The 15,153-nt window shown below is 37.5% G+C and overlaps 1 protein-coding gene across 3 annotated transcripts in view; it reads right to left on the bottom strand.

Moving 5' to 3' along the window:
* The window catches only part of igdcc4 (immunoglobulin superfamily, DCC subclass, member 4), a 120,196-nt gene that overhangs the window by 47,426 nt on the left and 57,617 nt on the right, over positions 1-15,153 (bottom strand). For all 3 annotated transcript variants that reach the window (XR_013889588.1, XM_080214141.1, XM_080214142.1), the window contains exons 5-8: positions 12,842-12,976; positions 9,779-9,934; positions 8,888-9,298; positions 6,804-6,968 (exon numbers count right to left, since the gene is read on the bottom strand). Coding sequence is in view for 2 of the 3 variants with exons in the window: in XM_080214141.1 (XP_080070267.1) it covers positions 6,804-6,968; positions 8,888-9,298; positions 9,779-9,934; positions 12,842-12,976 (867 nt within the window). In the remaining variant the exon portion in view is untranslated. The remainder of the gene's footprint in view (positions 1-6,803; positions 6,969-8,887; positions 9,299-9,778; positions 9,935-12,841; positions 12,977-15,153) is intronic.

Raw genomic sequence — 15,153 nt, 5'->3', positions numbered from 1 at the left:
CTAAAAGATGATTTAACATAAGCCCATTGCACTCACAGTAGATGGACATTGCAGAATATTTAAACCTGCTAACCATATCTAAAGGATGCAGAGGATGGAAAGAGCCTTATTTATGTTAGAAGGCAATGCTAACAATTGGAGTGTAACCACCGCTGAGTAATCTTCAAAATGCTGACTGACTACGGATCCAATAATTTTGGGAAGGGGCTGATCTTGTGATCATCAATTCTGAGTTTGCTCCACTGATCTAACATAAATTTTAAAGTGAATTGAAGATTTGTTTTCTATGCAATTGAGTAGATTATATTTTGCTAGAATGCAACTAATTTTTTTCATGGAGTACAACTGAAGGCAACATTTAAATGGGGAGGAATAATATAACAGATAAACAAAAAGAAAAAGTCAGTGAGAAATGAAGTCATTGGTCAACGTGACAGTCAGAAAGTAGTTGGCACACACAATATACTGGTACAGATATGGTGTCCCAAAACTGCTATCTCAAGGCTGAATCTGTGCCGGATTTTGGATCCTGCCGATTTTCGGGCCAGGCAGATCGAGTTAGGTGGGGACACGCATCACTCAGACCACAGCACATGACCACATGCAAAGCCTGCAACTAGTCTCGTGTGCCAATGCAAAGCCTAGCTAACAAGCTGGTACGTTATTTTAATCATTCAATAGGAATTAAAATTTATGCGTGGCAGCTTATAAAAATGTTTAGTTTTTGGACAGCAGCAGTTTTCAGTTAGCCAGATTTGAAACAGATATTACGATTGTACTTTTCTTCCCAAGTCCTAGCCAGAGGGGATACGCTGTACAGAGGCAGCACAGGTTAAACTGCTACACCCTGAACCTGATTTGGATCTTAACATTAAAATTGCTCAGGTCTGTTGCCAACATTATGCATGTCAATAGCATGTCAACTAAACCTGTATTTTATTCCTTTCTATTTGGTTATTTTAGTTAGTATTCAATTAGAAAGTAAAAATTCTAGTAATTTCACAAAGCTTCTTTCCAAGAGTGACCTAAAAATATCTAGCCAATCTCCTTGCAACAAATTTGGCTAATGACAGTACAAAAATATCACTGGAATGCACCCAACGTAACACTCACTTATATTCGCCATCATGCTGCAACTTTCAAAAATACTGTTTGCTTTGGCTGTCATGGCTGAACTGATCACATAGTCCTAACTTGCAACCTCAATGCAGGGACAGCTCAGCTCCATAAACCTCATGGAGGCCATCTTACCCACTCTATCCTGAATTCTGCATCTGGGTTTAACTTTATTTTTCTTTCTTTTGCAGTCACTGGAAAATTATAAATGGTTAGAACAAAATTGCACTCAAGTGCTTTAAATTTATTTGATTTATTATTGTCAAATATATTTAACACAGTGAAAAATATTGTTTCTTGCGTGCTATACAAAGCATTCTGTTCATGGAGGAGGAAACGAGAGAGTGCAGAATGTAGTGTTATAGTCATAGCTAGGGTGTAGAGAAAGATCAACTTAATGCAAGGTAAGTCCATTCAAAAGTCTGACAGCAGTAGGGAAAGAAGCTGTTCTTGAGTCAGTTTGTACGTGACCTCAGACTTTTGTATCATTTACCCGGTGAAAGCACGTGGAAGAGAGAATGTTTGGGGTGCATGGGGTCCTTAATTATGCTGGTGGCTTTGCTGAGGCAGCCGGAAGTGTAAACAGAGTCAACAGATGAGAATCTGGTTTGCGTGATGGATTGGGCTACATTCATGACCTTTTATCGTTCCTTGGGGGTTGAGCAAAGCAGGAGCCATACCAAGCTGTGATTCAACCAGAAAGAATGCTTTTTATAGTGTATCTATAAAAGTTGACATGCCAAATTTCCTTAAGTCTTCTGATAAAAACGATGGGCTTTCTTAATCAGATGGTGGACTTTAACTATAGTGTCAGCATGGGGGGACCAGGATAGGTTGTTGGCGACTGTTTAATATCTGGTTAACTGCCGTTGTCCAAAAACCAAATATTTTTATAAGCTGCCAAGCATAAATTTTAATTCCTATTGAATTATTAAAATAATGTACCAGCTTGTTAGCTAGTACATACCCAAATTTAATTTGGCCAAGTGCCTGCTAGTACCAACAATAATCCTGGAAAGAGTGATGAGAAACCCATGGCCACCCAAACATAAACCTCACATTATCATAAATTAAAACACCAAGGTAAGGATAAACTACATTTCTTCAGAGATAACTAAGGCCTCCATCTTAAGGTCACAGAACAGTGACCCAATAACCTATAATACTAAAATATTTAGTGACATGATGCAAGATGGAGGCCCACATTTGTCACATTTTGTCTTTGTCAGTTCTACTGGCTTCAGACACAGATATAGTTGTCACTGGTGTCATTATTTAAACGAAGACAAATAGCTTTTTATTTTTTAAATTATATTTTCTAGAATTCTAACTTAGGTTCATAGGAATCATAAATAAGAAAGCATAGCATGATCAGGCACTTATAACAGAGGGGTTTTTTTTATTCATTTGTGGGACATAGGCATTGCTGGCTGGGCAGCATTTATTGCCCATCCCTAGTTGCCCTTGGAGGGCAGTGGAGAGTCAACCACATTGCTGTGACTCTGAAGTCACATGTAAGCCAGACCTGGTAAGGACGGCAGATTTTCTTTCCCAAAAAGCATATGTGATGGGCTTTTCCGACAATTGGCAATGGTTTCATAGTCATCAGTAGATTTGTAATTCTACATGTTTTTTTAAGAGTTCAGGTTTCGCCATTTGCCACGATAGGATTCAAATCTAGGTCCCCAGAACATCAGTTGAATTTCTGGATTAATAGTCTAGCGATAATATCATGAGGCCACGCCTCCTCTGCAATATTCTGATATCTGTTGAATCTAGGATATTCCTGAAGAATTTTTCATAAACTTTAATCATCAGAAGTTCAAAAGCTTTTAGCTGGAGATACATAAGCTGTTAGAGTTGTGCAAGTGCTGAACTTTACACAATATGGGAACAGATTAAATGATGCACTTGCATTTGCAACATCACAATGTCTTTCCATGCATGTTTGGTAGAACCTTTCAAGATAGTCTGTGATTATACATATGGGACGAAAAATCTAAAAAGGTTACAGGTTTAACTATCAATTTTAACTATCAAGATTTGTGGATTTTTAGTGCAGAATTTTTGCCCCTTCACAAAAAAAATGCAATGTGCTCAACTGGTCATAAGTTGTTCTGAAATCCTTCAGAAACTGGTTCCATGAAAGAATGGTATTTAAAGTTTTTAAACTTACAATATGTAGAATATCTGGAGATTATTAAATTGTGACCAGCTGTTCATATTGTCAAATCTTAACTTGAGAAATGAGTTTGGTTTCCTTTGAAGAAACCAGATGAATTCAAAAAGGCAAGCATCCTTTGCTAAATTGGTTCCAATTAAAACAGACATGTTCAAGCATTCTCTCCCATTTGCATCAAAAACAATTGTGAACAAACCAAAACTAGAAAAACAAAACTGAAGCTTTGGAAACAGTAATATAGACAGTAAAGGGGAACCAGTTTAGAATCTAATTTGGCCAACAGCAGAATATGCAAAATTCATCCCCATCCCTGTGGAAAGGGCAAAGATTTGCAAACAATAGAAAGCAAGCTGTGAAACAGGCTTAAAAGACTTAACTTGTATAAGCTTTGTAGAAAAGCATCTTAAATGCTTACTTAAGTTTGAAAATTAAAGTTTTTATACAATAGTGTGATCTCTCAAAAACTGAGCCAAATTGTTAACTTTCTCCAGGCCTTTTCTGTCAATCCACTTCAAGTCACTCCATTTCTGCTCACCTAACTTCCTAGCTTCACACAGTCAATTACCCCTAGTGCAAACTGAATTCACGTCACACAGTCACACTTATCTTTGCCCTATAGACCATAAGAAGCCTACTTTATTCTTGTGCTGCAATCGCAACCATTCCTGGCGCCCTTCATCTGTGCCAGGAGTATCCAAGCATCTGCCCTTGTGGATTCTCTAAATTAATATTGAGCCATGATCTGAATTAGGATTTAGCTACCATTGGCAACAGTGCAAATAGCAGCCTTTCTGAAGTGCCAAAGGCCTAAACAAATTAAACAGAATAAACCAAGGAAGAAATTAAGAGACTATTTTACAAGTATACCCTACAAACAGGGAGCCTTGCCTGCACAAGGAAATTAGGTGTGCATGCCTCATGATTTTTCATTGATAAAACTGCTTCAACTTTTTGATGTGGTTTATCTTAAACTGCATATGTAAATGCTGTCTAACCATCTGATCTTACATTCATTTCTCCACCTTAATTCAAGGACGAACTTCCAGTCTCGTAGTGACTCTTACATCTAATTCATAATTATGTTTCCTGCCTGAGTTTATCACCTAAAGATAAGATTTTCTCTCTATGATCAGTTCTCCAGAATACACACATGGTTCACTGGTTCATGCTCACCCCACAAAGCAAAGTTTTGAGTCTTTTCTACATGCTTCACTCAAGGTTTTTAGTCTCCTTGTCTTGGGTCACTATTGTAGACCAGTCCCAACTCCCTATGTTTATGCCTTCAAAGCATTTACACTATTCTTGAGATCTAGGTAAACTTTCAGCAATTTGCCTGAAGTAATTAAGAGAACTTAGCCATTAATTATTAATTATTGGAATTAACATATGCATTCACTTTACATCTCAATTAAATTAATAGACACTTTACAATGGACAAACAAGGAAATAACCAAAAATAAAAGATATTTACAAGTCATAAGAACTCAGAATTACACGCTATGTTGCTAACTTTTCTTTTGCTATGAGATTCAATCAGTTACAAAATCTTAAACACAAAAGGTATTATTGCAGCTTTCTGAATTTAAATAACTATTGTCAGGTTCAAAAGTAAAGGCTACCATGCATGTTTTTATAACATTCATTAAGGCATGTGAGCATCACTGGCTAGCCGATCCCCTTGAGAAGGTGGTGGTAAGCTGCCTTGTTGAATTGCTGCAATCCATGAGGTGAAGGTACACCCATATTGCATATTGTTGTTAGGGAGAACAGGATTTTGATTCAGTGACAGTGAAAAAATAGTGATGCATTTTCAAGTCAGTGTGGTGAATGGTTTGGAGCAGAACATCCAGGTGGTGGTGTTCCTATGCATTTGCTGCCCTTGTCCTTCTAAATAGTTGTTGTGGGTTTGGAAAGTGCTATCTAAGAAGTCTTGGTGAGCACCAGCAGCGCATTTTGCAGATGATGCACATTGCTACCATTTTGCATTGCTGTTGGAGAGGGTGAATGCAACATGAACAAATCTTTATCTGTGTTTGTTCAAAAGAAAGTGCAGATGGCTTTTAAATTTAAATTGGATTTAAAGGAACTGTCAAAGGCAAAACTAGAAAAATCAGATCTCTATCTATGACGTCACATCTTTGATCCTACCAGTTTCACCCCACTTACCTTGATTTTCTCTGTGATATTTGAATTCACGCTAGAATCCTAACTTTGCACATACTGTATACTTTTCAAGATCCCTTGGCATAATGCCTGTTCCTTCAGTCTCTTAATGCTTCATACAAAAAGATCGAGTTTGTACGTGCAGATCGCTTATCAGTTTGTGTGTTTTTCAATGGCCAAAGCACATCCACAAGAAAGCCAATTCTCCCCTTCCCCTCACCTTATTCTATATCTTAATCAGTAATGCCTTACAGATGAGTTCTCTACAATCAAATGAAAATATTTTGTACTGGCTTGTCATACTCGTTGCATAATTTCTACATGGGTTAATTTTTTCAGTCTAATTAACACACTCCTGGCATCAGTCTTATTCTGAAGACCTTGAAATAAATACAAAGCTGGTTCAGCAGCAAATAACAGTGATAATCACTCATTTTATTCTTTTCATTTACTGTACTACTCAACCAGAGCAAACTTTAGTCTAAAGATGTAATTACTGATTTAAAGGACAAGTCCCATTCCAGGGATTTGTGGTTCTCTATCATGCAAACAGAGTAACATTATGCCCTCCCATATATTGCAATGCCAAGTCTCTCTGTGAGATAACAGCACAGCAAGGGAAAACCATCTTAGACTATGATTTCTGTATTTAATTGCATAAGTGCAGTCACTGCAAGTAGCTGCTCAATTAATTCTTGGATAACAGTGAGCGTTAATAATCCCATCGCTATTTTTTAACCACAAAGTCAGGGCCATAATTTAGTCTAACACCTATATACACTATTGTAGGAGCTCCAGACATTAAACTGAAGTCCCATCTATCTTCAGGTGGAAGTTTGTCCAATCTTTTTGCACAAAATCTATGCTTCAAAAGCATTTTATATGAATGTAATACAATTGATGATTCAGGGCCTCCACAAAATTAGCTAGATAGGTAATGTGCCACATTTAATTTTATATGCCATATTTATTTGGGTTCCTTCAATTAGCCTGCTAAGTAGAGAATGTGATGCATTGTTTACTTTGGTTCACACTCAGAATATGGTAAGTAGTGAATTAGCTGTGATTAAAGGCACTGGTGAAATAGGTCAATCAGCTATTACTTGTACCATAATTTATACAATCCTGAATTTATTTAAACATGGTATATTTCATTAATCTCAGTACATAACACTTACTTGAAGGTGAAAATGTACATTAATCAAGAAACAGCCATTATGGTTACAGACAGCCTATATGCAGCTGATGGAATTTTCCAATGCCCCGACAGAATCCTATCGCTAAAAATCAATATCTATAATATTCAAAGGAACAAAACAAATACATTACCCAAAGTCCTTACCATCTTCCATAGTTTGCACAATCACAGAATGTGAGGTCCTACTGGCACCAAGTTGGGAATAAGCAACAACGTAAAAGGTATAGTTAGTGTTTGGTTGTAAGTCTTTTACTTGAAGCTCTGTGGTGTCATTATTCACCGCAAACTGGTATTCAACATTGTTTGTACCTGCAGAAAAAGACCACGTAACCCAGGGATGAGCTGATCAATGACGGAGAACAAAAATTTCACAAATAAGCTATACTATTGATTTACATTTGTACTGCTTGAGGGTCAGTTTGTCATTTAATTGAGCATGAACCTGTGAGTTAAAGGAACTTTATGCAGAGTGTTAAGTACACTGAACTGCAACGGGAAAGGAAGGGATACCACGAACAAATTCATTGCACATTACTTAATTGATCTAATTTTTCAGCATATCTACCCTGTCGATTATTGACTCCATCTTATCATTGCAAGTGGCTCTAATGATTCTTTCAATGTTTCCTTTTAATTGTATTAGCACCATTTACATTTAAAGATTTCAACCAGTCACTTTATAATATTATCACACGATAGGATTTTGGCCTCAAATCTGCACCAGTACAGCCAATATCACAATTATCAGCTTTATAACTCCTAAAGCACTATGTGGTCTAAATTCCAAGATAGCTAAAGCAAGCGCACTTGCTACAATAATATTGAAATGTATTAATTGTTAACTCGTCACTAAGTGTTTCCTCAACGTGAATAGGGTGTAGCTCATGACATAGGGAGAAACATGGTTAAAAGATTGGCTATTTAACAGGAAACAGCATGCAGGCATGAAAGGTGTAGCGACTGATGTGCCACAGGAACCAGTTCTGGGGCCTCAGCTGTTTACAATTTACATAAATGATTTGGATGAAGGGACCGGAGGTATCATTGCCAAATTTGCCAATAGCACAAAAATAAATAGGAAAGTAAGTTGTGAAGAGGATATAAGGCGGCTACAAAAGGATATGGATAGGTTAGCTAAATGGCAAATGGAATATACTGTATGAAAAGGTGAAATACTTCATTTTGACAGGAAGAATAAAAAAGATTATTTAAATGGCAAGAGATCACAGAGCTCGGAGATAGAGGAATCAGGGTTTCGTAGTACATAAATAGCAAAAACGTTAGCATGCAGGTATAGCAAGAAATCAGGGAAGTGAATAGAATGTTATTGTCGATTACAAGGGAGATTGAATGCAAAAAGTAGGGAAATAATGCTTCAGTTACACAGGGTGAGACCACATCTGAAGTACTGTACACAGTACTGGTCTCCTTTTTTAAGGAAGGATGTAAATGCATTGGAAGAGGTTTCAAGAAGATTTACTAGGCTAATGCTTTGAATCGGCGAAATGTTTTACGAAGAAAGGCTGGACAGGCCAAGCTTGTATTTGCTGGAGTTCCTCTCAGAGGGTCATGAGTCTTTGAAATTCTCTTTCTAAAAAGGCAGAGGCAGAATATTTTATCTATGCTTAAAGCAGAAAGATTCTTGACAAGCAAGAAGATGAAAGGTTATCGGGTAGGCAAGAATGTGGAGTTGAGGTTAAAAAAAAATCAGATCGGCCATAATCTTATTCAATAACGGAGCAGGCTCAAAGGGCCACGTGGCCTACTCCTGCTCCTAATTCATATGTTCATATAGTCACATTGCAATAATTACATTTCCCTTCTATCACTTCCATTGTTTGACAGACAAATTCTGGGAGTATAGTAAAAATAGTTATACCAAGCCGAGTATTTATTTGGACACAACAATCTGATCGATCTGAAAAAATTTAGGAATTTTCATTTATTTCCTTCTGGTACTGAAGAATTTCCCTTCAGCACAACCAGGACCACAAACCAGGTCATTAAAACAATTCAACTACAGAGCTAATTGGATATTTTGAGACACTAACAGCATCTTGTGTCAGATCAGTTAGATTAAATAGTACTATCTACCTCAGTTTGGTATCAGTAACCTTTAAAAATCACAAGAACAATTAGCACTGGCCTGCTGGCTTCAGAAAAGTTTGTTCTACAACATGCATTGTTTTGGGCCTGGATAAAACACACAACAAATTTTCAGCCCTTACCCACTGCCTTTTGATAGTGAAGGGAGAATCCAATAATTTGTTCACTGTTGTGTTCTGGGCGCTCCCAGGATACCAATACCGCAGTACTTGTTAGAGGTGTGGCAGACACGCTTTTGGGAGCACTGGGCAAACCTTCTCGGACTGTCACAGCAAGCTTGGCTGTAGTGCATGCCATTCCAATTCTATTTTCTGCAATACACTGGTAGTAAGCAGCATCCTCCAGTCCAATCTGATTAATCACTAAACTGCCACTGCTCTGGATCTTCACACGACCATTGGACATGATGTCCTCTCCATTTTTCAGCCAACGAATTGTAGGGGTAGGTTCACCTTCAGCTTTACAGGCAAATCTGGCAGTGCTTGCTCGAATCCGAGAGATTGTCTCAGGAAATTGTGTAATCATTGGTGGGGCTGGAAAAGAAAAATAGAATTTCAGAAACTTCATTCAAATCTTTGAGCTTAAAATGTCAGACAAAATGTATTATTCCAAATCCAGAAAATAATTTATAAAGTTTCTAACACCACAAAAATTATGAAGAACTTAATGAAATTTTTATTGGTATGCAGAAGAGAAACTTAAGAGGTATATACCTTATTTAAAACATGCATTTGTATTTTTCCATAATATTTGTTGCTGTAAACAGTCTAATTCTTGAGCATGAATTACATTTTACAATTGTTTTGTTAAGATATTTTTGAAAATTAAACAAACAGTTTTCTTTTAAACAAAGCATGCACATTTATGTACATCAACTTACATGAATTTCACTATGGACTAACATTGCTTCTGCATTTCATACAACTGAAATTGTACATCATACAAATACCCTGGCACACAAATGTAAACACACACACACACACACACACACACACACACACACACACACACACCTAGTACTCGCAACTCAGCAGCAGCAGTGACAAACTGTCGGGTCCGGGGTTTATTGGCACGGCAGACATAAACACCAGAGTGAGCTGGTTGCGTGTGAGCAATCATAAGGTTTGCCTTTCCGACTACGATAACATCCGTAGCAATGGGTTTACCATCTACATATTAAAAAATGAAAAAAAGTCAGTTACACAGAAAGCAGTTCATTCAATTGCTTCTGTTAGAACAATCTCCAGCACCAGACAGAAGGAGTAAATCTTCTTACTGCCTGCATCATCAAATGTCTGAGATTCATGCTAGGCTGAGACATTAAAACCAGCTGTTTTATCTACAGTTTTGCCATTTTTATTTGATAAACACCACATAAAGCACCAGCTGGCTCAGAAAAACCCTTGCTCAAGGTTGGCAACCAAAAAGACAACATGAATGATGTAGGGCTTATGGCATAAATTGCGCTAAAGGAGAGCTGGCACAGACACAATGAGCCATGTGGCCTACTTCTGTTCAATAACTATTCTGCGATCCTGTGAAAACATTTTTCATGATACCCCTTGAAGAAAAAGCTAAAGCCCGAAAATTCACTTATGGTGATCTCATTCAAGTTTATACACTACCCTATCAAAAATTTACATTATACTTTATAAAATTGATTACTTTTGGATGGCAGTAACCGTCATCCAGACAACAAAAAGCATTAGCAAAAATTAATATAACATTACCATGATTCTTCAATGCAGCATATTATTTAATCTTGAAGATACAAGCTTCATATAGGAAATATCTGAAAAGGTAACTGGCCCAAGAAATACAGAATTCCACCGACCTGCCTGCAATCTCAACATATTCAAATGGAAATGACTTCTACTTGTATTGATCTATTTTCAGAAGACAGCTTAACTCATGCTGATTGCAAATGGGTGGTTATTTCCTCCACATAAAAGGTGCATTTGTGTCCATCTCTGTGCAATCTGTTCTTGTACCATTTATTATTGTGAGCACCAATGAATGGGATGGATAGGATAGAGGTGGAGAGACTCTTCCCGCTCAGAAAGGACAGTAGGACTAGGGGGCACAGTCTCAAGATAAAGGGGGGGCGGTTTAGAACGGAGTTGAGGAGGAACTTCTTCACTCAAAGGGCGGTGAATCTCTGGAATTCTCTGCCCGTTGAGGTGGTGGAGGCTGCCTTGCTAAATATTTTTAAGACGCGGGTTGATGGGTTTTTGATAAGCGAGGGGATTAAGGGTTATGGAGAGAGGGCGGGAATGTGGAACTGAGCAACGACAGATCAGCCATGATCTTACTGAATGGCGGGGCAGGCTTGAAGGGCTAGATGGCCTACTCCTGCTCCTATTTCTTATGTTCTTATGGTGCATAATTTTATAAGTCAGGAAGTGACTTAATAACACTTGATCACAGTCAAGTTAACCTTCAGTACTTTGACATTTGTTTGGCTGACCAAAGGCTTTGCAACTAGCCCTTGATTTAATTAAATAAGTTACTGAATAAAATTAATTTATTAATATGTTTCTCCCTCGATGAGTGTCTGGAGGAATGTCCTAGCCGAGTATTGAGGCAAAACACAAATCTGCCACTGGAGGTCTCAAGTGAGCACTATAGCTCCTCCAGCATTGATAAAACTTCAGAACAGCAACATTGTAAATTACTGAACATTTTCTGTTGAGTATGTGTGACAAAGATTGAAGATGATCATCGTGTTTAATCTTGTGTTGTTTGCCCTTTATTCTCAGTGCCCGTGCTCTCTTGCCATAGAATTTAAGTTTATTTTCTCTACTCCATTATGTATGTGTACACTTACACAGTTCAACCTGAAACACAGTGTGATTGTATTTAAAGGTTGAGTATATAACAGCAGAAGATACCGACTGAATGATTGCTTGAATACCTATAAAGAGACACTAATTGTCAGTGGTGGAGGGTGGGTGAATAAAGAAAAATACATTTGTAGTGTTTCACTGTGTGAATAAATCTAAAACCAAATAAAGATTTCATTTTGGTTTCCTATTCCACTGACTATAAGAAGTCTAACATTACTAAGTAGTGCTTTGTAGCTCAATCCTCTAGCTCCAAGGATCAGAGTTTCACTCTAAACTATCTCTACCGCTCAATGACCATTCTATCATGGCACCACATCTGAATACTCTATGTGCAGTCTGACCATATGTTGTACAGTTTCAACAATCAAGATTTAAAAAGCTACTCATATCTTAGTAAAGAATACAAATTTACATTTATAAGCCATCTTTCAGTTGTCTCAAAGCATCTCTTGGCTGATGAATTACTTTGGAAACATAGCCATTTTTATTACGTAGGCAAGCCCAGCAGTGATTTGCACCTGGAAATGTCCAATAAACAGCATTTGCTTTGCTAGCGGAGGAATAAATACTGACCAAGGCACCAAGAAAATACCTCTTTTTTTTTGATTGCATTAATAGACAAACATGGCTTTTACTTAATCTCTTATCCAAAGGCAATGTCTTTGACAATGCAGCACCACTACAGTGCTATATTTCAAATGTCAACCTAGATCAAATTCTCAAATCTTACAATGAGGCTTGAAGCCATGACTTGCTGACTCAGATACATGATTGCTGGTAGAATCAGGCTAACAGCAATCAGCTGAGGCAGAATGTGGGTGCATTATTCACAAATAGTAAATAAAGTTCGTAGAGATTAAGCTAGAATTTTAATTATATAATAAATGATCTGAATGAAGCACAGCACAACTCCAAATCAGTCAACACATCAGTTTTCATTATTGCAATACTGATAGAAGTGAGGTAGGAAGAAAGGGAGCAAAAAAATCTTTAATTGCAATGGAAGTGGTACCTAAAGGAAAATGGCAGGCTGTGGAAATCAGAAATGTTGAGATTTACATGGTCTCAGTCTATCTCTGTTGCAACCAAGAATTACAGCTCTAGAATTAAACAATTTTCATTTAACAAGGCAAAGGCAAAATACTGCAAATGCTGGAATCTGGAACAAGGATTTGATTCACTTCACTTCACACATTAAAATTAAAAACTAATCAGAAATAAAATCATCACCTTGCCGAATCCAAGAAACAAATGGTGTTGGATCAGCATACGCCAAGCACTCCATTATTGCAGTTTCACCAGATATAACAGTCACATTCTTTGGGTGGGCAATGATGACTACATCTGCAGGTACTGATTTAAATCCTAGGAAAAAGATAGTTAGACACATGAAGAAAAACACAAGATGACAAATTGTCCTTTAGGCAAAACAAATAAAGGTTAATTATCTGATATACAGGCAACAATCCCATCTCTTGAAAACTTAGGTAAAAATGCAGGAACAGCTTTTCTCCCAAAACACACATACTGTGCATCATTTCAGACACCACTTGCATCAGAAATGGTTAAACTTATTCAGCATTGTTGCAAGCATCATTCACAGATACTTAATCCCCACATAGTATCACAGAATCCCACCATACAGAAGGAGGTCATTCGGCCCAGAGTCTGCATTCTGACAATCACCTAGACCCTATCCCTGTAATCCTACATTTTTTCCTCTCTAATACTCCTATGTTTATCTTGGGAACTCTAAGGGACAATTCACTGTAGCCAAACCTGCACATCTTAGGACTGTGGAAGGAAACTGAAGCACCTGGAGAAAAACACAGGGGGAACGTGCAAACTCTACACAGTCACCCAAAGCCAGAAGAATTGAACCCAGGTCTCTGGCAGCAGTGCTAACAACTATGCCACCATGCTGTCCTCATTATACATCACTTCTGCTCTCCCTGGCACCATCTGCAAACACCTAAACCTGCTCCTACTCTTAACATACAAAAACAGTGTGCATTAATTTTAAAAAATATACTCTATGTTGCTGCAGGCATCAATTGCATTCTTTGCAGGTATCACTGAATGCTTCCCAAAAATATTAAGTCTTTAATCAGCAAATTAAACAGCAATTCATATTGCCCTGGGAAACTGTCATTTTCTGCTGCTAAATGCATTTGACCACTATCAGCACTTCACATAAAAATGACTTTCTAAAAGAATAAACTTTGACTTTATCAGAAAAAAGTCATTAGCTCTTCTAGTTTGCTTGTTATTTCCTGGAACCCAACACTACAGTAAAAAAGAATGCATTCCACAATCTGCCTCCTTTCTCCAAGGAAAAGAGGCAGGTTTTCTTCTCTCTGCAAAGGACTTGGTGAGTATTATTTCTGTGCTGTGCAAATAATCTTCCCCACAAAGTTCCTAAAAGACTACCTTCCTTTAAGCATTGGCAATTTTAGAAGCACACATTTATGCATAAGCCATCAGAATGGAATACCGTACATTCTTCAAGCTATCACAACATATGAATGAAAAGTATCATTCTCAACTGATGAAGATGTAATTAATATTTTTCTACGAGGGTCATTCAAACATCTCCTGAGCAATGCCTCTCCATACTTACTGGAAGTATTCCTTGACAACAGATAAATGCAAATTGCCCTCTAAAAGCCTTAATTGTACACTTTATATTTTACACACATGATTTTATTCACTAGCTTAATTTCTTAAAGATCACTGATTATTGTAATTATAGCTTTCAATATAAATACTTGACCACATGGTAAATACAATTTTCAGTACAAATGGTTAAGCATTACAACAAGATCTGTCAATGCAACCACATTGATGCATGATAATTACAATAGAATAGGATGGCATGTATGGTCAACTAAGAATTTAACTCCACTCCTGCTCAGTCTACACAGTCATTATTAAGCACTGAAAGATGACAATTTTAGTTTTCGAAGTAATTATATTTCCGACTTGATAAATGTGATTTTTATATGCAAGGTCATTAGGATATGTAACAAAATTCAGTATAAATACAGTTCCACATTAATACGAATATACTAAAAAATTACAGATAGAAAAGGCCCATCCAGCTTGTCCACTACAATTGTGATAATTTGTGCAGAGACGTGAGTTAAGGGTGAAATTCTTTGAACAAGGGCATAGTGGTAGCAGATTTGAAAGCAAGGGTACAATGCCTGAGAAGAAGGAACTGTTTACAACATTGGCTAGCATGGAAGGCAGTAATAGAAGTTGGGTGGTCAGTTTAATGGAACTAAGGCCAAGAGTGCAGAAGATGGTCTTGGACGAGATAATATCAGAGATGGCAAGAGGACATGGGAGTGAAAAATGAAGAGAAATATGCAAGTTCAATGCTAGACAGGGGAATCTTGGGAGAAGTTAGTTTGGTTGGCAAAGAGATGGAAAAAATGCAGCAGATGGAGCTGAATAGCTGGTCTCCAGCTTAGTGACAAATAATGCAATGAGTTCCTGCCACTGTTGGAAGAAAGAATTGGAGCAGCAGTGGGTTTGAA

Source organism: Carcharhinus amblyrhynchos, chromosome 28 (assembly GCF_965287045.1).
Source record: "Carcharhinus amblyrhynchos chromosome 28, sCarAmb.v2.hapA, whole genome shotgun sequence".
Lineage (NCBI taxonomy): Eukaryota > Metazoa > Chordata > Chondrichthyes > Carcharhiniformes > Carcharhinidae > Carcharhinus > Carcharhinus amblyrhynchos.
Note: the sequence above shows the minus strand (reverse complement) of the source record. Positions and strands in the feature narration are given on the sequence as shown.